The sequence below is a fragment of the Doryrhamphus excisus genome, chromosome 2 (assembly GCF_030265055.1).
Source record: "Doryrhamphus excisus isolate RoL2022-K1 chromosome 2, RoL_Dexc_1.0, whole genome shotgun sequence".
NCBI classification, from domain to species: Eukaryota; Metazoa; Chordata; class Actinopteri; order Syngnathiformes; family Syngnathidae; genus Doryrhamphus; species Doryrhamphus excisus.
Window position 1 is genome coordinate 608152 of NC_080467.1, and position 26633 is coordinate 634784.

A 26633-nucleotide genomic window follows, 5' to 3' on the forward strand; every position below is an offset into this window, starting at 1 on the left:
TTCTTTGTAAGAACACTAACACATTCCAAAAACATGCTAGGTTAATTAGCGACTCCAAATTGTCCATAGGTATGAATGTGAGTGTGAATGGTTGTTTGTCTATATGTGCCCTGTGATTGGCTGGCCACCATTGTGAGGATAAGCGGTAGAAAATGAATGATTCGGTTGAGCTGGTTTCTTAATTATACCTCTTGAGTGTTAAGTTGGTGTGTGATGAGTTTAGTGTTCTTTGTAAGAACACTAACACATTCCAAAAACATGTTAGGTTAATTGGCGACTCCACATTGTCCATAGGTATGAATGTGAATGTGAGTGTGAATGGTTGTTTGTCTATATGTGCCCTGTGATTGGCTGGCGACCAGTCCAGCTGGGATAGGCTCCTGCACTCCCTGCGACCCTCGTGAGGAAAAAGCGGTAGAAAATGAATGAATGAATGAATGTTGACTGATTTAAAGCAACAATTAGTTTTATAGAGAACAGTCAAGTTTGTTTGGATTCATTTCTTCTCTTATAAAGTCGGGGTCACTTCTGTGACTGGTTGCGTTTGCTGCCCAGTCAACATTCCCATGCAGCTGGAACACATTGCTGCCGTGATCTAGCTGGTGTTACAGTGTGGAACCTACAGCAAAGACTCCCCAACATCCTGACATTTACTGACACCAACGGCACCGCGTCAGATTTAGTCCGACATTCTCTCCATGTATACAGTAGATCCCCGCAAGTTGACGTTGGTAATCTTGTCCGATTTTGGATCAACATTTGCAATAGAAATGACACATTTCACATTTTAAACACATTTCAAGTGTAAACTGTACGAGATTTGGACCACTCTGCAAAGTTTATTCCGCTTTTTATGATTGTGTTGGACAGTTCTTTAACCCAGTTTTACTAGTTTCAGCAATCTATTTCATGTTTTCTCATGATGATGATGATGATTGATCATCAGGATGTTTCAACAGAGAATTCAGAGAATTCACTGCATCAGTTAAGGGTCAGCTGAAACATAACCACCCATGCAATAATGATCCAATTCAAGGCTCTAAGGAGGGCGGCACGGTGGTCTAGGGGTTAGCGCACAGACCTCACAGCTAGGAGACCAGGGTTCAATTCCACCCTCGGGCATCTCTGTGTGGAGTTTGCATGTTCTCCCCGTGCATGCGTGGGTTTTCTCCGGGTACTCCGGTTTCCTCCCACATTCCAAAAACACGCTAGGTTAATTGGCTACTCCAAATTGTCCATAGGTGTGAATGTGAGTGTGAATGGTTGTTTGTCTATGTGTGCCCTGTGATTGGCTGGCGACCAGTCCAGGGTGTACCCCGCCTTACGCCCGGAGACAGCTGGGATAGGCTCCAGCACCCCCCGCGACCCTCGTATCCTTATCCTCTTAAGGATAAGGATACATTTTCCCTCTACAGTCCTCCACGGCTCTCAAATAGAGCAGGGCTGCAACTAATGATTATTGTCTTCATTGATTAATCTGAAGCTTGTGATTAATCAAGTCATCTGTTCAGGTCAAATCAATATGAACCAAACATAAACATTTACTGTTTCCCAAAGTCAAAGCTGATGTGCGTCAATAGCCACGTTTACATGAGGAGTTTTTCTCTTTCCGAATGGAATCTTTCCGAATGACTTTTCCGAAAGCAATGGTATCCATGGAAAGGAATATTCCAATGGCGTGTCTACATGCGCCGCTATAATCAACCAGAATACTCAATGGGTCATGCGCAGTAAAGCGTAAACACCAACATCACGTGATACCGACTTCCTCTAGTTTTTCTTTCACTTGTTGGAATAACTCCGTATTGCCAGTTTTTCCTTCGTCCAGTCTTGGAATTTAGTTTGAATCAAAAACAAACTTTCCGCAGAAGTCCAGTGCCGATTGCTCGTCCATTTTTTTAAACCGAAGAACGTCCGCGGTTACGTCATATCTCAGCATTCGCTGAAAGAACGCACCCGGGAACAGGAAATAATAAAGTTCAATCTTGCTAATATTTTATAATTAAGCTCGGCACATGTTTTATATAGATATGTATTTTCTTTTTTTAATAAAACCGGACTTGTGAATGGTGTATAGAAGGGTTTAGATTCTGTTCCACAGATGGCGCTAATGCACACCAAAGCTGCTTGCCAACCGCCAATAAACAACAGAAGAAGAAAAACACCACGAAGAAGAAGAACGCAGTCTGACAATTTTTCCGATTGAGCGGGTACAAGATACCTCAATCGGATTGGGGAAAGGAATATTCCACCCCTGGGAATGCCATTATATATTCATTCGGATTGGCACTTTTCTTTGGGAATGAGGTGTATACAAAGGTTACATTCTTTCCGATTGAGCAAATAACCAGAATGGAATTGGAATATTTGGGTCCATGTATATTTGGCTAGTGTTTTTTGTTTTGTTTTTTTTACCTAAAATGCAAAGTTAATAGGTTTGCCTTTATGGACGACTAAGGAAATTAAAAAAACATTTGAGAGACTAAAATAGAATAATTCAATACCGTCAAATCCGTTATGAACTGGCACAGGAGAGTAGGGTCTATTGCAGGGGTGGGCAAACTTTTTGACTCGCGGGCCGCATCGATATGACAAAATTTACAGGGGGGGGGCAGACTATATATTTTACACGTAAAAGTCCACCTGGTATTATTGTATCTGTAAAATTGTCATGCAATCTGCTATTATTATTTATTATTTTATATTTATATTTAAATATTTTAAAAATAATAAAATATTATAATAATTACAATAAAATTAAAATAATAATTATTATATTATTATTATGTAAAATATGCAAATATAACAATAATATTATATATGATTAATATAATAATTAGCATTAATATAATAATTATAATAATCATAATAGTTCTAATAATTATTATAATAATCTAATAATAATAATATTATTATAATATAATATTATTATATTATTATAATATTATAATAATAATTATAATATTATAATAATTATTATTATTATGTGCTTGTGTCCCTTTTTTCAGGAGCACTTTGTAAACAACAGACCATGTCAAAAAAACGAAATTGATAAAACCATCAAAAGGTTGGCTCAGGCCATGATGCCAGGTTGTATGTTGAGTTTAAATGAAATACTTTGGAAAGATTGGGCGGGCCGTATTCAAACACTTGGCGGGCCGGATGTGGCCCCCGGGCCGCAGTTTGCCCACCCCTGGTCTATTGCAAACAAACAAACTACACACACACACACAGTCATCCAACACTCACGTTGGCTATGACAGACAATCTCCTTGAGAAAAAGTCTTTCATGCCAAAAGCTTAAGGAGGGAAATCACATTACAAGATGTGGGAATTGCCTGTCGGAAAAGAAAATGCACGCAGCTATTAGGACCCTTTATGTTGCGTGGTAAAGCAGACTCGGACATCTGAGGCTGATCACTCCCGGACAAGAGGTGGCTTCTTGGTAAAGAAAAGAATTTGTCACTCAAGCTCTTAAACTGCTAAATCTCCCGTAATGCCGTACAATCAGCGGCCTCTAATGTTCACGGACTGGGTTTCGCACTCAGCCTCTGATTTTACGCCTCTTTTCTCAAGAGGAAAATCCATCCGGGTTCCCATCGCGCTTTGTGTTATACTGTATGTGTGCTGATGGGGGTCTATATAAACCTCAACACCCCCCCCCCCCCCCCACCCCGCCTCTTGTTCCCATAGTGGTAGCGTTTGATGTGTCTGGTGTTATCTGGGTGTCAGCTGCAGAGACGATGGTCAAGGTGGGAAAATAAAACACAGTCACCGGATTTTCCACAGACTTATATACTAATGTGACTTAGAAAGTATCAGAATTTCACACTTTGTTCAGCAACCCTTGAACACACCATACTTACTGTTGTATGTACTGTGACGCACAAAAATAAAACCTATATCATTTAACCTCATTTATCACTGTTCATTGGTTGTAGACATAACCGTGATAAGTGAATTTTAGTGATAAGTAAGATTCCTTATTTATAAGTAGAATATTTTTGGAGTTACAGTATAAAAAACCTGTTTACAACCTTCTAAGTATGTTTTTTAACAATATTACAGCCCTCTAGACATGAAATCACAACCACTCATATTACCCAATATCGTCGACATAACAGAAAATAAGACATAAGTACGACTGCTGGTGTAAATATTTGGTGTAGTGGGTTCAGAGTTGCATTTTAGCTTAGCATGGCTTATGACCACAACAGTAGACCACGTTAGGGATTATCGTGCCTGTTTTTTTTTAAGAGGTGTCTTGCTACGTCTTCTTATTCTCCGGCACATCAAGTGCACTGTATGTGAGTGTAACAATGTATGGGTATATTTTTGTGACCAACATAGCTATGTACGTCATTTCCCAAATTAGCATTTATTTTTATAAACATCCATGGCCTTGTCCCCTTCGCTTGGGGCGATTATTATCTTATTTTTAAACGACTGGCTTTGTTTCCAAATACTTGTGTATCTCCTGTTGTACTACATGTTGTACTACATTGAGGAGGAATTCAGCTTTGTTTTTTGGTATCGTCAGCCTTGACGGAGGGTTGCTCTTGTTGTATCTAATCACAATATTTCGGCAAAACATCCACAGATTGTTTAGCTTCCTTGTTTACATCGAAGTCATCAACAAAGTTGGTGCAACACGGCAGCAAAACATGATGATCACGATTTGTGACCTTATTTTTCCTTGAAGCGTTAAAATGTTATGTTCGGCGAGACACACAAGCACCAGACTTCATCACCGGACCAACAGACCCGAAGTCAAGTCAAGATAAGTGAGACACTTCGCTGTAATGGATTGAGATCCTGCAGTACCCGCAAAGACCCTCTACTCAAGAATCTATTTGTCTTCAGACAGGCTCATCTAAAGTGTTCCAGTTCAGACCAGGCCTAGGAGAATATGATGCGGTCAAAAGACCAGCATTGAGCTATGATTGGAGGCAAAGAAATGCTGAATATGACCTCCCAAGAAAAACATTCCTACTGTCCAAAATGGATTCTTCTGTGGGGTTGTTTCTCTGCTCGGGTACAGGACAATGTCACGGCATTGGAGTGCCAGCGAACAGGGCCGTGTTCCGTAGAATATCCGGTCCTCATCCAGGAAACGGAGAATCTTCAAGCATGACAACTTTTCTATCACCGTGTATCCAATTATTTAGATCTATAAACACGGTGGTCTCGTGGCAATCATTACTGGTACGCACCGATCTAGGGCTCAACTCGATCTGTTGAGGAAGTGGTACAGAAACACCACTTGGACAAACTTAAGACTGGGGCTGGCGCCAGTTGGTGCCAGTTCGCGGCAAAGATTATGTGATTGGCGCGTAGTGGCTCGCTGTGGCACCAACTGGCACTGGCCCAGTGGACTCCTAGCTAGCATCACAGGCGCAACTTGGCTCGCGCCATGACATTCCAGCGGATTCTAATATTTGTTTGCAACATTTGGTGGACGAAGATTTTAAAAAATTTTGACTTTTTTTTTTGCCGCCAAACTCAATTTTTTTGCCGCCGTTATGGGCCACTATGAGCCAGTTGGGAGGCAGTTTGAGCCACTGCACGCCACTAGGCACCTTATTGGTGACACTGCAAATTTGCATTGGCGCGAACTGGCACCAACTGGCGCTGGATTCTAATAGGCGGATTGTTTGCGACATTTGGTGGACGAAGATTTTAAACATTTTGACATTTTTTTGCCGCCGTTGCGTGCCACCACGAGCCAGTTGGGAGGCAGTTTGAGGCACTGCACGCCACTAGGCACCTTATTGGCGACACAGCAAATTTACCTTGGTGCGAACTGACACGAACTGGCACCAACTGGTGCTGGCCCAGTGGACTCCTAGCTAGCATCACAGACGCAATTTGGCTCGTGCCATGACATTCCAGTGGATTCTAATAGGCGGATTGTTTGCAACATTTGGTGGATGAAGATTTGAAAGATTTTTTACATTTTTTTTGCCTCCAAACTTGATTTTTTTGCCGCCGTTACGGGCCACCACAAGCCAGTTGGGAGGCAGTTTGGGCCAGTGCACGCCACTAGGCACCTTATTGGCGACACAGCAAATTTGCATTGGCGCGAACTGGCACCAACTGGCGCTGGCCCAGTGGACTCCTAGCTAGCATCACAGGCGCAACTTGGCTCGCGCCATGACATTCCAGTGGATTCTAATGGGCGGATTGTTTGCAACATTTGGTGGACAAAGATTTTAAACATTTTGACATTTTTTTGCCGCCGTTACGGGCCACCACGAGCCAGTTGGGAGGCAGTTTGAGGCACTGCACGCCATTAGGCACCTTATTGGCGACACAGCAAATTTGCATTGGCGCGAACTGGCACCAACTGGCACCAACTGGCGCTGGCCCAGTGGACTCCTAGCTAGCATCACGGGCGCAACTTGGCTCGCGCCATGACATTCCAGTGGATTCTAATAGGCGGATTGTTTGCAACATTTGGTGGACGAAGATTTGAAAGATTTTTTACATTTTTTTTTGCCTCCAAACTCGATTTTTTTGCCGCCGTTACGGGCCACCACGAGCCAGTTGGGAGGCAGTTTGAGCCACTGCACGCCACTAGTTACCTTATTGGCGACACAGCAAATTTGCATTGGCGCAAACTGGCACCAACTGGCACCAACTGGCGCTGGCCCAGTGGACTCCTAGCTAGCATGACGGGCGCAACTTGGCTCGCGCCATGACATTCCAGTGGATTCTAATAGGCGGATTGTTTGCGACATTTGGTGGACGAAGATTAAAAAAATTTTGTCATTTTTTTTGCCGCCAAACTCGATTTTTTTTGCCGCCGTACTTTGAGGTTAATATTTATACACGATGGTCTAGCAATGCCGTTTGTCGCTAACTCAACCAACCGACTGACCGAGTTAATATTAGTTTGGTACGCAAAGAATAAGTGAGAGTAAGGTGTCATCTGTTCTGAGATCTGTTTTTAACTCACGGCTGGGTTACTTTTACTGGCTGTTGCGTCCCTGACCTGTTTGCCTTACGATGACCTTGTGTGCAACCTTCAAGTGAGGCAGTTCCTAAAAGTTAAACGCCTATTGGAACAAACACTGCTCACAGGGAAAGGTCATACCTTGGAATTGACACCAGAGTCTTTAGACTTCAGCAATGGTGGTCGGGGGGGGCGGGACTTCACCCTAATAGGCACCGATATTTCTGACCCAGGAACTAATTTTTGGCATTTTGTATGAATAAATAACACAATTTTGTCTGGCAGATGTGACGGGTGTATCAGTATGTCCTCCCGTGGGCTTGGACATCGGTGTGGGTCTCTTGTGTCGCCTGTTGGAAGTGTGGAATCAAGTCCCTGCAGGCGTTCTCGCTCTGACAGAGTGGCTGCTGGGAGATTTAGAAGGCAATGAGGAGGCAGCGGCAGAAGAAAGCTCCGTTCTGGTGAGATTTATTCAGGAATATTTTGACTTTATTCAATTTTTAAGAACACATTTTTAGAAAAAAAAATACTTTTTTCTTTCTTATATTACCACATTTTATTTTTGTCCATAATATTATGAGTTTATTCTCAGAAAATGTCTCTCAATATTTTTACTTTTTTTTTCACAAACTTACGGCTGCCCCCCCCAACTGTTTCAACTTTCTTCTTGAAAATATTCTTCACGTAATTATGACTTTGTGCCCATAATATTTTGACTTTATTCATTTTTTAAGAACACATTTTTAGAAAAAAAAATACTTTTTTCTTTCTTATATTACCACATTTTATTTTTGTCCATAATATTATGAGTTTATTCACAGAAAATTTCTCTCAATATTTTGACTTTATTTTCACAAACTTACAGCTGCCCCCCAACTGTTTCAACTTTCTTCTCGTAAATATTCTCATGTAATTATGACTTTGCGTCCATAATATTTTGACTTTATTCATTTTTTTAAGAACACATTTTTAGAGAAAAAATACTTCTTTCTTTCTTTCTTATATTACCACATTTTAAGTATATTTTTATTTAATATTTCACTATGGCTTTATTTTTGTCCATAATATTATGAGTTTATTCTCAGAAAATTTCTCTCAGTATTTTGACTTTATTTTCACAAACTGTTTCAACTTTCTTCTTAAAAATATTCTTCACATAATTATAATTTTGTGCCCATAATATTTTGACTTTATTCATTTTTTCAAGAACACATTTTTCAAAAAATACTGCTTTCTTTCTTATATTACCACGTTTTAAAATATATTTTTATTTAATAGTTCAACTAAAATGACTTGAATTTATTTTGGGTTTTTTTGCCCTCATTATTACAATATTCTCTTTAATTTTTTCCCATTAGATTACAACTTTTTTAATATTTTGACTTTATTGTAAATATGAATTTTGCTCTTTTTTCCCCCCATTTTTGTTTTTTTTTTACTTTCCAAATATTTAATATTTATTTCCAAATATCCAATATATTTTTTTCCAAAAGTGACAGTTTTATTTATATTTTTGTTTTCATAATATTACAAAGAAATACTGCCGATGTAATTGAAATATCATCACTGTCGTCGACTGACGCCATTTTGAATGATGACTAGGATGAAGAGGATTTCCTGTTTGAAAAGGGCGACCTAAACCTTTGGGCCGAGCCGGTCCAGTGGGTGAAGCTTCTTCACAGACACCTCATCGCCCTCGTTCTGGCCTACAAGCAGACCCACGAGTCTGGAGCTTTGGAGCTGGAAGAGGCTCAACAAATCTCCACGCTGGCCTCCAAGGCCCAAACCAAGGTCGTGAACACCAAGCAGGCTCTGCTGTCCCTCCCAGTCCTGCCCCAGTTCTCCTGCACCGTGGAGCACACTCACCTGGAACTGCAGCAGCAGAGGGCCACCCTGGCGCTGGATGTGCTGGAGACATTCAGGTAGTCGGACAACTTGGGTAGCGAATCCCATGAGGGATATCTTTACTGGTCATGAGACCTCAGACTGAGACTATGGCCTGTTTGTTTTTTTTTACTATGTGCTCACTTACTTGATTTTTAAAATGAAATACTGTACATGCACCCCTTCTACTCAAGGTGGTATCTGCCCAATCTGAGCGTTTGGACCGAAAGGACCGAAATTTGCTTATTTTAAGTATTTTATTAAAAGAAAGCCACTGGTATCTTTTTAACATTTTAAAAGACCCTGAACTAAGCACGGAAGACCCCTTTAACAATGCAGTAGTCCCTCATTTATCGTGGTTAAATGTTTCCAGACCCATCAGTGACATTTTAGTTTTAGCTTAAACCGTAGCTTGTTTTAGGGATTATTATGCCTGTTCAAACTTGTAATAAAAGCATGTTGATCCGACGATCAAGTCTGGTGCTTGTGTGTCTCATCACGGCTTTAACCGTTTTAGTATTCCAGTCCTGAGTACAATACATGAATTTCCTCAAAGTAGAAGTCAATATTGATCAATGGAATATTTTCCCAGCATATAAAAACAGTCCATGACCTGAATACGGGTTTTTAAAATTATTAGAGCCCTCTAAGCATGAAATAACACCCCTAGAGTCACCTTAGTGGAAATACTAAGCAGTTATAGGTTAAGATACTGTAATGTAAACTACAAATTGTGCATTCATTTTCACTGGGCTAGTTTCTCATATTACAACTTAAAACAAATATTTTTTGTGCTAAAATGGCTTTATTTTTCTCCATAATATTACGAGTTTATTCTCAGAAAATTTCAGTATTTTGACTTTATTTTCACAAACTTACAGCTACCTCCCCCCCAACTGTTTCAACTTTCTTCTTGAAAATATTCTTCATGTAATTATGACTTTGTGCCCATAATATTTGGACTTTATTCATTTTTTAAGAACATATTTTTAGAAAAAAAATCTTTTTTTTCTTATATTACCACATTTTAAATATATTTTTATTTAATATTTCAACTAAAATGACTTGAATGATTTTTGCTTATGATTATTACGTTATTCTCTTAAAAAAAAAATTTTTTTTAAATAAAATAAATTTTTTCCCCATTAGATGACAACTTTTTTTCTCAATATTTTGACTTTATTGTAAATTTACTGCTGATTTACTTTTACTTTTTTAGTTTTCTTGTTAAATTACATTTTAAGAATACATCGGCGCCGCACTTTGGACACCCCTGCTATAAAATAAGCAGAATGCTTATTTTGTAATGAAAACTATAAAATTATTTTTAACCTATAGGAAGCGCCAAATACATTTTCCATTCATCATAAATGGGTAATTTGTGACGGGGGGGGGGGGGGGGGTGAAGAAAAGAGGTATTTATTTTATATCATAATACCATACGGCTTGGACTTCATACCAGGTGTTATTTTCCTGGTGTTTAATGACCTTTCCAATTGGACTGTTTTGTCCTTCCCGCTAGTTATGTAATTTAGAGGACAGCACAATGGCCTACTGTCCTGTGTGTGTGTGTGCGTGTGTGTGTGTGCGTGTTCACGGCGCCCACATACAGTTGGACCCCTCTCCCTCGCTGGCCGCCATGTTCCTTGTTACAGTAAAGCTGATGTCATGTTTTGGAGCAGCTTTACATCCCCCAGTAAAAACAGAGCCGTGTGATGCGGAGCCGTTTCTGTGGACTCAAACACATTTCTCACCGTGTCTGTCCTTCATATTAAAGTGTTTATCTCAAATGCAGGCAGCAAACGGGGCAGCCCTCAGACTAATTTTAGGGTTGCTCGTAGTAGATTCCAAACTCTTATGTCATTTTTTTCCCCCCCGGCTTGTTACTATTTTCCTTTCCTCCTGAGATACTATGAGACTTCTGATATATATAGATATATACGTATACATATATATGTTTATACCATCTCGTGATGAATTATGATTGTAAATTAAAAAGGACATAATGGCTACTGGTGTTGACGTAACCAGCAATTTCTGGTCTCTGACATTGAATGTGAACATTCCGCCATCTTGGGAAGGTCACGTGAACGTGATTATCAACAAAAACGGAACTGAAGCAAACTGTCAATGTGACTTGATTGCTGCCTTACACAATTTTGCTCAGCAGAGGGCGCGCGAGTTCATTTCTGTCAGTTCCTACTATAGCCACAAGGGGGTAGTGTTACCCCGTTTCACGTTTAAAAAAAACAACACATTCCTTCACTCAGGCCTCCCAGATGGTGAAAAACAAGTAAAGAGATGAAACTGAAGGGAAGTGCTGTGAAAGGATCAAACCGTAGTCGCTTTTATTTATTTTGTATTGAAATCACACCTTTCCACTCAAAGGCTGCAGCTGAGTCTGCCGGAGACCCACAAGTAGGTCATGTGGTGGGTTTCAAGTGCATGTTCGTCAATGTGTAGCATTGTGGAATAGGCTGTTGTTGTACTGCTTAAATAGATTATGCAACCAGCGGAGGCTAAAAATGGGCCTGCACTCTGCCTGGACTCATACTTGTGGTCTCACCCCATCCACAGGGAGAGTTTCCTTCCATTACAAATGCATGTGTGTGCTTCCAAGTGTGGTGGCCCGAAGGCAGGGCTGCTTGTGTGTTGACGCTGGTTCCAATCCCTTCGCTTTTTTACAGGAAGTCCCAATGTGTGTGACAAGCTATTTCCTGTGCTGTGTGTTCTATTGCTTCAAGGAGGAAGCTGTGTATTTTAATTTGGAGGGGTGGGTCGATTTTTGATATTCATTTTCACAAATGCATGTTTTTTTTTTATGTTTTTCATATTATGCCATTGTTAGATGGGATGACGTTGATGTTCTACACTGATTTCAGATCAACATTGGCAATAAAAGTGACTTTCGGCGTGCGTCACACACTATGACATGAATCAATGCGGGCTGCACGGTGGTCGAGTGGTTAGCGCGCAGCTAGGAGACCAGGGTTCAATTCCACCCTCGGCCATCTCAATCCACTCCGGTTTCCTCCCACATTCCAAAAACATGCTAGGTTAATTCGCCACTGCAAATTGTCCATAGGTATGAATGTGAGTGTGAATGGTTGTTTGTCTATACGTATGTGCCCTGTGATTGGCTGGCCACCACTCCAGGGGGTAACCCCGCCTCTCGCCCGAAGTCACCTGGGATAGGCTCTGGCACCCCCCGCGACTCTGGTGAGGAAAAGCGGTAGAAAATGAACATGATGAGCCTATGTACAAACTATGTTGCATTCAAGGACTGTTGAAAAAATCAGTCAAGCAGAAAAATATGCAGGTCACATGATAGAAATTGAGTGTTTTTTATTTTAAAGAAGGCTTGAAAGGCCCGTCATGTGCATTTTTAGCTGTTTGTTTTTATCTGTTTTTATATCTTTAGAACGCAGAGAAAAGAGAAAGAAAAAAGTGGAGTTTATAGGAAAAGTATGGTGTACAGGAACTTGGAATCGGATGATACAAACAATGCATATGGCCCACTTTTATTGATTTGGTTGTGATTTTAAAAAAAAAAAACACTTTTGGGATGTGACGATAACGAGGAGTGGGTGTCGGGCTTGAATTTCAAGGCGTGGCGTTAAAGAACCGGCGACCAACCAGTGAATGGAAGTTTAAAAAAAAAAAAAAAAGAAAAGTGGGAGGCGGCTCCGGCAAAAGTTTTCTCCGACTTGACTTCGCTCCTCCCCGGACACCGCCAGCCATTTATAGCCGGGGAAGCTCCAGCAGCCCGCAGTGAAGCACTTCGCCTCAGCGCTTCTCAAGGGGAGGAATCACAACATTTTACTACTCATCGTCACAAACTATCCCCTCAACTTCCCACAACTTTTCCCCCCCTCAACCAAAAAGCAGTCGTGGCACAAACCAGCGCACGTCGCAGTGCAGCCTGCTCGTTCCTCCATGAAAGAAGGAGTGCACCAGCAAGTTTGGGGAAACGACATGTCTGCCACCGTCTTGTCCGCCTTCTACGACATGGACATGCTTTACAAGGTACGTGTCGGGTTCTTGCATCCGTTTGTGGGAGTTGGGTGCATGTTGCGACAAGCCACGCATATCTAATGCCGCTTCTCTGGTCTCGCAGCAGGATAAAAGCACGAACATGAACGCCCTCCACATCAACAGCATGCTGGACAAGAAGGCGGTGGGAGCCCCGGTCGCCGCCGCGGGGACCGGCGGCGCCTTCACGCCGGGATTTTTCCGCAGAAACTCCACCAGCAACTTGGAGGCGCTGAACAACGGCAACAAATTCAACGTCCTGAAAGAGAACACGCCGAGCGGGACCACCTCGCTCATGAACAAGGAAAACAAGTTCCGCGACCGCGCTTACAGCGAGAACGGAGAGCGGGCCGCGCTGCAGCAGAAGGCCGGCTCTCAGATCAACTCCACCCGCTACAAGACGGAGCTGTGTCGGCCCTTCGAGGAGAACGGCTCGTGCAAATACGGCGAGAAATGCCAGTTCGCCCACGGCTACCACGAGCTGAGGAGCTTGTCCCGCCACCCCAAGTACAAAACGGAGCCGTGCCGCACCTTCCACACCATCGGCTTCTGCCCCTACGGTCCCCGGTGTCACTTCATCCACAACGCCGACGAGCGCCGGCCCGCTCCCGCCCCCAACGCCAACGTGCAGGCGGGCGAAGCCAGGTCCGCAAGGGAGATGTGCGGCTACAACCACAGAGAGATCCTCCCCCCTCAGCAGCAGCTATGCTACACCCAGAGGGAGCGACCGAAGCTCCACCACAGCCTCAGCTTCTCCGGCTTCTCCACCCACCACGACCTGGAGTCCCCGCTGCTCGACAGCCCCACGTCTCGGACCCCCCCTCCGCCCGCCTCCAGCTTCTACGACTCGGTTTCCTGCATCAACAGCGCCTTCTCGTTCCCGGGACAAGACTTAAAAGCCTTACTGGCCCCGCTGGCGGTGCACGCCTCCGGCAGCTACTCGAACAACCACACCGCCGGTGCCCAGTACAGGGGCGTGCAGGGCGGCGTGTGCCCACCCTCCCCTCCGGCGTACAACATGAGTCACTTGCAGGCTCTGCGCCGCCTCAGCGAGTCGCCGGTGTTCGAGCCTCCCCCCAGCCCGCCGGACTCCCTCTCAGACCGGGAGAGCTACGCCAGCGGGTCCCTCAGCTCTTCGGGGAGCCTCAGCGGCTCCGAGTCTCCCAGTCTGGACGCCGGGAGACGTTTGCCAATCTTCAGCAGGCTGTCGATTTCTGATGACTAAATTTTTTTTAATTATTATTATTATTATTATTATTATCATGGATTATGGGTGGGTCCAGGCTTCCACCGTGCTGAAGTGCCTTTGAGCAGCAGTGGTGGCCCCGCTCTGACCTCCCTGGTGGGGGGCACTGCGAGGAAAGTTCCACCCGCAGGGATCAATAAGTGTCCTTGTTTTCTTTTCTCTGATGTAATATAGCTGTACTCGAACTTTAGATAGCAAACAGAAGGCATTCCATCAGTGCCTTGCCCAAGGGTTCATGCCAGCCCCCTTTTCTGTTTTTTTTTTTTTTTTTTTTTTGCAACTTTTCTTGGGATTAGTGAACAAGACTTGACAAGATGAACAGACTATAAGCGGGTCGATTTCCTCCCATCCTGCCAAGAAAATGCCTTGACTCAAAAGTAACATTTCTTTTTTTTTTCCAACTTCCATTCCGTACCTGTCTTCTCACAGCAGCGCCACTCAGTGGTTGGTTTGGTTAGTGCAGTTTGTTGCTTGAGTTGGGTTTGTTGGGGAAATCACTGCTGATGGTTAAATATCTATTTTTTTAGCTGTTTTGAGTGATTTGCATAGCGGTGCACAACTGGCTATGGACTATTTAACTTATTTATTATCTTGTGAAACAAGTATAGGCTACATCGGTAATTTGTGTCCATACTGTATTTATCAAGTATGATGAAGCAATAGATCTATATTCTTTTATGTTTAAATTATGATCGCCATTATTAATCTGCATAAAGTGGAGTGTATGTTCCTTTCACAGTAATATATATTGTTTTCTCCTTTTTTTTTTGTAACTTCACTTGGTTATTTTTATTGTAAATGAGTAAAAAAAAATCTTAATTTAAGAGAACGTATGTATTTATTTCATTAATTTTCTTTGTTTACGGTTATTAAAGTTTGCGTAATTGCTGTTTTTGCTTCTGAGCTTGTGTCAATGCTGTAGAAGGCTTTTTTTTTTCCTCTCCCTTTTCTTTTAGAATGTAAACAGTGGTTGTATAGACCGTCCAAACCGTTAGTTTTGATCTAGATCCGACTTAAGCGACAAAGAATCCAAGTCAATAAATTAACCAAAAAAGTATTTTTGTTTTATTTTCTCTGTTTGCACGAGGTCACACTGTGATTCCTGCCACGTGCTAAAGAATGTAGCAATCCCATGTGCCCCAGTATTATTATTATTATTATTATTATTATTATGACGTAGTGCCTATGGGGCTCAGCAGCAGCATGTCATGCCTTTAAAATTAACCAAATAAAGTATTTTTCTTACATGGCATCTTTTTATACGCAGGTTGAAATGAATGTAGTGTCAGATTCTATTTTTCTAAAGGTTGTTACCACTCAGATCCTCTGACGACAACCGTAACCTTTCTTAGTCCCCATTCCTCTTATCTTGATTTCAGCTTTTCTTGTCTTTTTTGATATGGAAAATGTAGTTTTGAGTGTTGAGTTTGCTGCAGAGGGAAGTGGTTGTCTGGTTTGTACATAGTAGGTACAGGGGGATGCACACTATGTACTTTTGACTACTTTATCAGAAGTAAAGCTTTTTGAATGTAACAAAATGGACAAAAAGACAACAAAGAGTTGTCGTTTTTGGGGAGTCAGTTCACTACAAATTGAGTGTGAGACTGTTAACTTTGTACTGTACATTTTTTTTGTAGTTCTCCCAATAAAACCTTTTTTGGAAAAAAAAAAAAAAAAAAAGGCCTCGTGTCATTTCAACGCAGATAGGGACACGTCAGGAACATGACAGGTCTTCAGACCCCTGCAAAGACTCGTCTGGGATTGGTCACTTTTAGCCTCAGGCTCTCACGGGTCTTTTCAACGCACGCTTCGCACAACAAGCGGTAACTTGTCCACGACAGTTTACAACCACAGCCCTTCAAAGGAATAAGAACTGAACCGCAAGACAAGACCGTGTACGAAAACTCAATAAATGCATCATGTGGTCCAAATCCACAATGCAATGTGATCCAATACAAAGATAAGTACTGACAGACATGAATACATTCAACCATACACCCGTCCCCGTTTTTATCTGGTTTGGAATCTGATAAGCGATACCGTGTTTCAACAAGAGGTGCACCCGGGGGGGCGACGTGCAACACGAGGATTCGAGCATGTTTACAAACATATTAAACGATGTTCCCCTTTGGAGTTACGTGTGCAGAAGTGTTTGGACGCTGACCACTTTTATGACTTGGCTAATCTGGTGCCAGATTGCTGCCATTGGTACTTTTCAAACAGTGTAAGTGCTTAAATGGTTGAAATTGTTTAAATATATATTTATTTTACTAAATTTTGTGACATGCAATGTTGAGCAGACTAGTCTTTGAAATTCTCCAATAATATGAATAAAATAATAACTGGTGTGGACAACGATGGAGATACTATAGCATAGTTTTGCCTCATTTAAATTGTAACAAATTAATTAATTAATTAATTAATTAATTATTTTTATTATTAATTGTGTTTTTAATTATTTATTTTTAATATTCATTTTATTATTTAATTTTTTTAAATTAACACTACAGTAAATACAAATATTATTTTTATGATTAATAGATTTTTTTGTTTTTTGTATTCTGACTTGTAGTAAATATTGTATTTTGTTGTTTTTAATATTAATATGTATTTTATGATGCATTCATTCATTTTAATATTTTTTAATTTTATTAATTGTAACTACTATTTTTTTATTATTAATTTTATTGATTTAAACTGTTTTTAAAAATTGTTATTAATATTAGCTGCACATTGTATTTTTAATTTTTGGTAATTTTATTTTTGTCATTGTATTCTTAATTTTCAAAATTAATGTATTATGTTTGTAAAAGTCTAACTAAACGATCAATTTATTTTCTTTATAAATTTATTTTTATTATTTGTGTTTGTATTAATTTTGTTGTTTTTTTCAATGGTCATCAATATTAACTATTAACTGTATTTTATCATTACATCTTATCATTTCAAAAATTCTTATTAATATTAACATTAATTCAGGATATTTTCAACATTAATTTAATTAAATTAAAAAAATCTTATTATTAGTTACTATGATTTTTTTTATTAATAGTATTTATTTTTGGATTAACTTAATGTAATTATTTATTGTATTTATTCATTGAAAATATAACATTTCGTTTTCAGTCCAGCCACCAGTGATGACATCATTTTGATACCAAGGTTCATGTCATTTTTACACCATAATTTCTCATGAAACCTGCGATAAAAGCGTACACTTCCATCGCGAAACATGGCGTCATTTCAAGGCAGCCCCCCCTGTTGAAAGGCTCTGGTACTACAGTCAGCGTGTATCAGCCAAATAAGTTGGTACTTTCAGTCGTTTAAGCAGCTGACTTCTCTTTCTTTCTTTTTTCTTCGCCAACCTCGGCCCTGATTGGATTATTCCAATGTCTAGACCGCATACTAATCTCTGGCGTGTATACATCACGATGCAAGTTTTCCAGGAACTCCGCAAAGAATGAGTGCTTTCTGCTGGCCGCTCGCTGGACTTATCAGCGGCAGCATAGGCATTAAGAAAAGAAAAGGACCCCAGGAGTTCACGCCAAGATAAGGTGGGCCGATAAGCGTCCTGGCAAATATTTACAGTATCTTCAATATTTCATAATGAATGTTTATCAGAGCCGAGCCAAGTAGGATACCTGCGACTCAGTGTGTCAATCACTAAACCTACATGTTATGTACGATTAAGTCCTCATCCATGTAGACGCCATAAAAGATAATCTGCTCCATAAGCGGAGCCGCCGCGTACACGCTGGGGTCTTACTGGTTAATGAGTCTGGAGGTTGCGACAATGAAAGGAAATTCTCTGACTTGTGATTAGGGCAGGAAGAACACCAGTTCCTGGCCACCACCCATTTCCACCTCTTCTCTGTCCTGCTGTTTGTTCTCCTCGTTGGGTTTCCTTTCTGCTCTGTAGTGGCGGCCAGCAGCTTCTCGAAGTTACTATTTGTGTTCCACGGCCGCGTCGGGGAAGCTCGGCTCGTCCTGGTATTGTTTTGGGCATGCTCAGGGCCGACGTGAGGTCAGGCAATAATTGCTCGTACGTTGGAGATGTTGTTTGGGCCCCCGGTGTGCTCTGGATGGGCGGAGGTTGGCTAAATATGAGGAGAAAAACAAGTACTGTGTCACAATGGAAGGTACTCGCATTTACACACGTTATAACGCTCGGTTGCATTATTGTTTATGTTCATGTTATCATAATACCAATATGCATCCAAACACTTTATGACTTTATTTAGTTCAATATCAGAGAACTTCTCAGTAGGCTATGGTGCCGCTTTATACTGCCAAAAACTACAACCACATGAAGAAATATTCATATAGTTCTACAATAAAATATGCATAAAATTATGCATATTTTTGCCTAAATTTAATTTAATTTCAAACATAAAATTGGCTGAATGAAATAAAATACAAATATAAGGCACTCAAAAGACGCATTCAAAAAATATTGTGAAGATATGTAGTGTTCTACACAAGGTGTCAGTAATGTCACTGTAATATTTGGTGAGATACACAAGCACCAGACTTGGTCGCTGGAACAACATGCTTTTGAATGATCTCACAACAGGCACAATAATCCCTAACACAAGCTAATCTTACAACCGAAACCTACACCAAGTGAAAACTCAACAATGTCACTTCCTGTCCCCCCCCCCTACTCAGTTCACTCAGGAACAGGAACACATTTACAGCAACACACATGTACCATTGTTATTTATGTCTTATGGGTATTATTTTCTTAAATTATGTCTTTTATATTGGGTAATGAAAAGTGTAAAGGTGACTATAGGGGTGTTATTTTATATCAAGAGGGCTCAAATAATGTTAAAAAATATTTAGAAGGTTGTCAAACAGAAGTTTTATGCTCTAACTACAAAAATATTTCATTTATGAATCAGGAATCCTACTTCAGCCATGGCATAATAGTTTTCCTCCCATTTTGTGTGGAAGTGGTAAGTTTTTTTTTTGGCTTGCTGGCTTGTTAGCTTGCTAGCTTAGTAGCCAGGGGTCGTCTCAAGTCCCTGCAGCACACTTGTTGCATAATATGTCGTAAATAATAAAATAAAAAGAATAATAGGAGTGTAAATGTGACTATATATGTATTATTTTATGTCTACAGGGCTCAAATAATGTTAAAAAACGTATTGAGAAGGTTGTCAACAGAATGTTTTATGCTTTAATTACAAAAATATTTCATTTATGAATCAGGAATCCTACTTCAGGGATGGCATAATAATTTTACTCCCATTTTGTGTGGAAGTGGTAAGATTTTTTTTTGGCTTGCTGGCTTGTTAGCTTGCTAGCTTAGTAGCCAGGGGTCGTCTCAAGTCCCTGCATTATACTTGTTCCACAATATGTCGTAAATAGTAAAATTAAAAGAATAATAGGAGTGTAAAGGTGACTATAGGGGTGTTATTTTATATCAAGAGGGCTCAAATAATGTTAAAAAACGTATTTTGAAGGTTGTCAACAGAATGTTTTATGCTCTAACTACAAAAATATTTCATTTATGAATCAGGAATCCTACTTCAGGCATGGCATAATAGTTTTCCTCCCATTTTGTGTGGAAGTGGTAAGTTTTTTTTTTTGGCTTGCTGGCTTGTTAGCTTGCTAGCTTAGTAGCCAGGGGTCGTCTCAAGTCCCTGCATTATACTTGTTCCACAATATGTCGTAAATAATAAAATAAAAAGAATAATAGGAGTGTAAATGTGACTATATATGTATTATTTTATGTCTACGGGGCTCAAATAATGTTAAAAAACGTATTGAGAAGGTTGTCAACGGAATGTTTTATGCTTTAATTACAAAAATACTTCATTTATGAATCAGGAATCCTACTTCAGGCATGGCATAATAATTTTACTCCCATTTTGTGTGGAAGTGGTAAGGTTTTTTTTTTTGCTTGCTGGCTTGTTAGCTAGCCAGGGGTCGTCTCAAGTCCCTGCAGCATACTTGTTGCACAATATGACGTAAACAAAGAATAATAGTAGTGTAAATGTGACTATATGCGTGTTACAGGGCTCTAATAATGATAGAAAACATATTTAGAAAGTCATAAACAGGTTCTAACTAGGAAAATATTCCTTTTATTAACATAAACAAGGGACTACAGTGGGCTTGTCATGTTATTGCCAATTCAGTTGATAATAATTTGTAAATATGTGATAATACACGGAACATGTACAGCATACGTGTACCACTGTAAAAAAAAATCCCCACAGTTTTGATTTGTTTGTGTCTGTATGCTTCACTAATTATGATTTTTTTTTTATCAAGTGTTGAGATTTTGTCTTTGAATGCACCATAGTTGCTGTGAGAAGCAGAAGTTAAGCTTAAAGAGTATTTAATGTTATCCTTCCCTTCTGTTATTATTCCCGATGATGAACATGATGCATGCTGGGATTGAATTCATGACACCTCAAACTTCCTTTCACTTTCAGGGAAGAAGGGCGCTCAAGTCACTCGGCAAATAAATGCCACAAGGTGACTCAAGGTGAGACAGCGCATCACGGATGCTGAAAAAGGTCACGTTGTTTGCCCGCTGCAGCGATGGAGGCCATGTTGGGCTCGGCTGGTGTTGGTCCAGTTCGACCGTCACTGCTTGGCTCTCTGTGTTTCTCTCCCCTCGACGCCTGCCAACTCGCAAATATTTACAAAGCATCTTGTGAGGGGCCCGAGTGTTTACTGCCAATGTTTGTGACTCCTCAGCAAGCGTGTGTGTGTGTGTGTGTGTGTGTGTGTGTGTGTGTGAGGGCCGTGCAAAAGGGATGCTTCTTGCTTGCTGCACTGTGTAAACCTTGAAATATGTGTCGGATGAGGTACTTCCCTTGGTCTCTACTGTTTACTAACATTGAGCCCTGGCTGACTTGTTCAGGCGCTGGCTCGGACCTCACCTAGTCTACCTTCTTTGACCCCTCAGATGCAGGAAGTGTTTGTTTGAGTTCCTCTACTTCAGGGGTGGGCAAACTTTTTGACTCGCGGGCCGCATTAATTTAACAAAATTGACGGGGGGGATTATGTAGTATTTTACACGTAACAGTCCATTTTTACACCTATATTTTTACACATATTTTACATGTAAAAGTGTCATGCAATCTGCTATATGTGCACTTCGAAATCATTTATTTGATGTAAAGTGTGTTATAAATGTATTATTATTATTATTATTATTGTTATTTTTATTAGAATTATTATTATTAGTTATAGTAATGTTATTATATTATTATTTTGTTAATAATAATATTACTACCATTATTATATTAATATTATTAACAACAATATTAATATAATAGTAGTATTATTATCATTATTGACAACATTATTATTATTATTATTACTATTATTGTGCTTGTGCTCCTTTTTCCAGGAGTATTTTGTAAACAACAGACCACATCAAATAAGGAAATTGATAAAGCAGCTACCTCAAGCATCAAAAAGTTGGCACAAGCCACGATGCCAGGTTATGTGTTGAGTTTAAATGAAATACTTTGGAAAAAACAGGCGGGCCATATGGAAACACTTGGCGGGCCGGATGTGGCCCCCGGGCCGTAGTTTGCCCACCCCTGCTCTACTTGATATAAAAAAAAACTGACATCATGCTTTTGCTATCATGAAAGATGTTTTTTTTGTTTAATTATCTAACAAATAATCATTAATGCAAATAATAGCCCAACACAGATTGGTAAAGGATTTTTGGAAAATACGGGGCATTCAAGGACTGCAAAACAAAATGGGAAATCTCAACACCTCATGAAAAAACATTATTAGTGCAGCATAAAGACGTAAACAGGCAGGTTTTTGTCTGATAATAAAAGAGAGTACATTGTAGTCTAACATCATGCCTTCAAGGACTGTGAATAAAACGTAAAGCCTGATAAGAACAGACTGCTTTGTCTGGCTGCTCACACAGCAAGAAGATAGATTTTTATTTGAAATACTATGAATAGAATAGAATAGAATGTCTTTATTGTTGCTTTGTGCACTGTCTCATCATATTTTATTTCAATGTGATGGTCCTAAACTCTAACCTTGGATACCACACATCATGTCTTCCTTGAGTCTCTTTACTCATGCACAATAAAACACGATTAATATTAAACATTAAACTATATAATTATGATTAATCAACATGAATTCATGCCTAATCGTGATTAATCTAATAAACAAGTTTAATCATTTTACAGAAAACGCAACAAACCGACATTAGCTGACTTAAATAGCATCTCTGCTACGAATAGGAGGCAGACGTAACTCGCAGCGCTCTCTAACCCGAGTCGAGGAGTACAACTGTCATAAAACAGTTGTACTCAGGAGGTAGCAAAAACTGGGAAAAAAATAGGAATAAACTAAAGACAAACCTGTCATGGGGAACATCACATGAAGACCACAAATGGCCCTCAGGCTGCACTTTGGATACCACGGATGTTGGTCATTTATGTAACGATGCACATTTTTATTTATATTGCACCAGTTGTCTGCAGTGACTGATCATCTGCTACTTATCACTCATTCAGGTCATCAATGTGTCCGTGTGAATGGTAATGGTAATGGTAATGGTAATGGTAATGGTAATGGTAATGGTAATGGTAATGGTAATGGTAATGGTTTTATTTCATTTGAACATGCATCAGATTACAATTGAGTGCATCCCATAATCAGTTCCCAGTTCCACATGTCCAAAAGGAGTAGGAAGAAGCAAAGCTTATTAAATCCTACCCCTCCATCTGGTACTTTTACAATCAGTAACTGTTACATTTGTTCACTTCCTGCTTTCCTAATATAGTTCAAGTTTTTCAATATTTTTTTAAAATTTAAAATTTAAAATTTAAAATTTAAAATTTAAAATTTAAAATTTAAAATTTAAAATTTAAAATTTAAAATTTAAAATTTAAAATTTAAAATTTAAAATTTAAAAATTTTGGCATTGGATGCTCATATCACCTCCTACTTTGGTATGGGAAAAAAATAAAACATTTTAAAAGGTTTTTAAAAACTAAATTTTTTTTTATAAAATGTCACCTCTATTTCGCTATGTGACAAAAATTAAAAAGAAATTAAATTTAAAATTTAAAATTTAATTTAAAATGTGATTAAATTTAAAATTTAAAATTTAAAATTTAAAATTTAAAATTTAAAATTTAAAATTTAAAATTTAAAATTTAAAATTTAAAATTTAAAATTTAAAATTTAAAATTTAAAATTTAAAATTTAAAATTTAATTTAAAATGTGATTAAATTTAAAATTTAAAATTTAAAATTTAAAATTTAAAATTTAAAATTTAAAATTTAAAATTTAAAATTTAAAATTTAAAATTTAAAATTTAAAATTTAATTTTTTTTAAAATTTTTGTCACATAGCGAAATAGAGGTGACATTTTATAAAAAAATTTAGTTTTTAAAAACTTTTTTAAATGTTTTATTTTTTTCCCATACCAAAGTAGGAGGTGATATGAGCATCCAATGCCATAATGGGTACCATAGTAAGTGTCAATATAGTGATATGTATAGCACATCATGAAGTATTTGTGATTTTCCAAATAAGGAGTTAGTATGTTCTATGAAAGGCTGAAGCGATGGAAGCGCATGGAAGCACGCCTCGGGCTGTTAGAGAGACGAAGCTGTAAAATGTAACATGTCCTATCCAGCCGAGGAGAGCAGCTTTACTTAGTCCGGGCGTGGTCTCCGACGTGATTGACAGTCAAGCTGAAAAGGCGATAAGAACTATCTGTGAAGTGAGAAGGTGGAGTCGAATGTGCGTTTGGCCCTACTTCCTTTCTTGACTAATGGTGTTTAAGAGGAAGATGAAGAAGGCAGCGATGAATGAAGCTTAACACTCATTTATGACGACCGAGAGGGAGCTTTTAGGGTTAAATTTAGCAATATGGCGTCATTGACTTCTGTCATTTGTCTTGTTACTCCGTATGAAAAAATGGATGTACAAATACCAGAGCAGCACAGACTAATTTTACATAATAATAATGAGAAATGTTCATGTTGTACAAACTTCATATAAAAGCTAGGATGTCATGTGGCACCACCAACCAATCACAGCCACATATATATGTGAACAATAAACACTTAAAGGAAACGATCCGTGCAGTTCCCCCGGCATCGAACACATTTACAGCAACACACATAAGCATGACTCTTAATTTACATCTGAAAATGTCTTATTTCTCTTACCCGATATTGGATAGAAGGGGTGTAAAGGTGACTATAGGGGTGTTATGTTATGTCAGAGGGCTCTAATAATGTTTATAAATGTGTTTAGAAGGTCACAAAGAGTTTTTTGTGTTTTATGAAAATATTCCATTCCTAAATAAGGAATCCTGCTTCGCACACAAGCATGCCTCTTAATTTACGTCCGAAAATGTCTTATTTCTCTTACCAGATATTGGATAGAAGGGGTGTAAAGGTGACTATAGGGGTGTTATGTTATGTCAGAGGGCTCTAATAATGTTTATAAATATGTTTAGAAGGTCACAAAGAGTTTTTTGTGTTTTATGAAAATATTCCGGGCGGCACGGCGGTCTAGTGGTTAGCGCGCAGACCTCACAGCGAGGAGACCAGTGTTCAATTCCACCCTCGGCCATCTCTGCATGCGTGGGTTTTCTCCGGGTGCTCCGGTTTCCTCCCACATTCCAAAAACATGCTAGGTTAATTGCCGACTCCAAATTGTCCAAAGACAGCTGGGATAGGCTCCAGCACCCCCCACGACCCTCGTGAGGAAAAGCGGTAGAAAATGAATGAATGAATTAATGAATGAAAATATTCCATTCCTAAATAAGGAATCCTGCTTCGCACACAAGCATGCCTCTTAATTTACGTCCGAAAATGTCTTATTTCTCTTACCAGATATTGGGTAGAAGGGGTGTAAAGGTGACTATAGGGGTGTTATGTTATGTCAGAGGGCTCTAATAATGTTTATAAGGTCACAAAGAGTTTTTTGTGTTTTATGAAAATATTCCGGGCGGCACGGCGGTCTAGTGGTTAGTGCGCAGACCTCACAGCTAGGAGACCAGGGTTCAATTCCACCCTCGGCCATCTCTGTGTGGAGTTTGCATGTTATCCTTGTGCATGCGTGGGTTTTCTCCGGGTACTCAGGTTTCCTCCCACATTCCAAAAACATGCTAGGTTAATTGGCCACTCCAAATTATCCATAGGTATGAATGTGAGTGTGAATGGTTGTTTGTCTATATGTGCCCTGTGATTGGCTGGCGACCAGTCCAGGGTGTACCCCGCCTCTCGCCCAAAGACAGCTGGGATAGGCTCCAGCACCCCCCACGACCCTCGTGAGGAAAAGCGGTAGAAAATGAATGAATGAATGAATGAATGAAAATATTCCATTCCTAAATAAGGAATCCTGCTTCGCACACAAGCATGCCTCTTAATTTACGTCCGAAAATGTCTTATTTCTCTTACCAGATATTGGGTAGAAGGGGTGTAAAGGTGACTATAGGGGTGTTATGTTATGTCAGAGGGCTCTAATAATGTTTATAAATGTGTTTAGAAGGTCACAAAGAGTTTTTTGTGTTTCATGAAAATATTCCATTCCTAAATAAGGAATCCTACTTTGCGGAAATTCACCTTTCCGGAGAGATTACTGCATAAGCAGCTGAGCTGGAGCCTACATTAGACGATCACAGGTCGTATATAATATAATATAACTATTCACACTCACTCAACATGAATACATAAATATGAAACAATGCTAAAGATTTACAGAGACGCCGTAGCACCGAGAGGTAGAGAGTTCGGGGCACCTTTGAGGTTTGACCTGCATCTGCTAGAAGGTTTAAGGCCAATTCCCGGATGCATTGTGCCTGAGCGTATGTGTGTGCGCGCCAGCAGAGGAAGAGGGGGTGTTGTTAGTTCTGCTAGGTCTAGTTGCAGTGTTCTTACTCACATCCATATTTCATATCTCCAGCTTTCAAACAAAAGCCGTATGTTGATATAATGTGCTGGCCAGCCAGAGGAAATGAGTGTTTGTATGCTCACAAGCAATGTTTCTGTTTCTCTTTTGCTGTAATCCTGTTTTTCCATTGAGCTCATTAAAGTGTCCTGCTTCATTTCTTAACATAACCATACATATATTTATTTAAGACTTTACTGAGTGAACTCGAATCCTGCTCTGCCATGCAACAGGAATATTCCGTTTGTTTGTTTTTATTCGGCGAGATACCCCTGGGAGACTTTAGGAGAATGTGATCTGGGGTTCTTCACCTAAATATACATACATATACGTATATATATACGTATATTAAACCTTGTTTACAGCAATGCATGGGCTTGAGTCGTCAACTTTGGTTAAATAAATTAAATATTGTTTCGATTTGTTGACAGCAAACGGTAAAGTAGCAAAAAATTCCATTTGCAGTTTAAGGCGCCAGCCAAGACGAACTAGCCTCATTTCCAAACACTCAGCTACACAAACATAGCAGAGTACGGGATATGGGATGTTTACGGTGATTATAGCAAAGATTTGCACAATGTGGTAAGAGTTTGAGGATG

The 26633-nt window shown here is 39.5% G+C and overlaps 2 protein-coding genes across 4 annotated transcripts in view; both read left to right on the top strand.

The window, feature by feature from the left end:
- Nucleotides 1-9307, top strand: part of thada (THADA armadillo repeat containing) — a 109575-nt gene extending 100268 nt beyond the window's left edge. For both annotated transcript variants that reach the window (XM_058050294.1, XM_058050303.1), the window contains exons 37-38: nucleotides 7241-7416; nucleotides 8558-9307. In XM_058050294.1, coding sequence (XP_057906277.1) covers nucleotides 7241-7416; nucleotides 8558-8881 — 500 coding nt within the window. In that variant the 3' untranslated portion in view covers nucleotides 8882-9307. The remainder of the gene's footprint in view (nucleotides 1-7240; nucleotides 7417-8557) is intronic.
- Nucleotides 9308-12521: 3214 nt separating this feature from the next.
- On the top strand, nucleotides 12522-15788 carry zfp36l2 (zinc finger protein 36, C3H type-like 2). 2 transcript variants are annotated; one of them, XM_058050318.1, is made up of 2 exons: nucleotides 12522-12865; nucleotides 12960-15788. In XM_058050318.1, the coding sequence occupies exons 1-2, from the start codon at nucleotides 12776-12778 to the stop codon at nucleotides 14094-14096; spliced, it is 1227 nt and encodes a 408-aa protein (XP_057906301.1). In that variant the 5' UTR covers nucleotides 12522-12775; the 3' UTR covers nucleotides 14097-15788. The 2 variants fall into 2 exon arrangements, with proteins under 2 accessions (XP_057906301.1, XP_057906292.1); XM_058050309.1 differs by having other exon boundaries at nucleotides 12534-12865; nucleotides 12957-15786.
- The last annotated feature ends 10845 nt before the right edge of the window (nucleotides 15789-26633 follow it).

What these genes read in the sequence shown, in the direction of transcription:
- zfp36l2 (XM_058050309.1), top strand. Translation starts at nt 12,776, where the DNA reads ATGAAAGAAGGAGTGCACCAGCAAGTTTGGGGAAACGACATGTCTGCC. An exon ending in ACATGGACATGCTTTACAAG is followed by an intron (nt 12,866 to 12,956) that starts GTACGTGTCGGG and finishes CTGGTCTCGCAG; the next exon opens with CAGGATAAAAGCACGAACAT.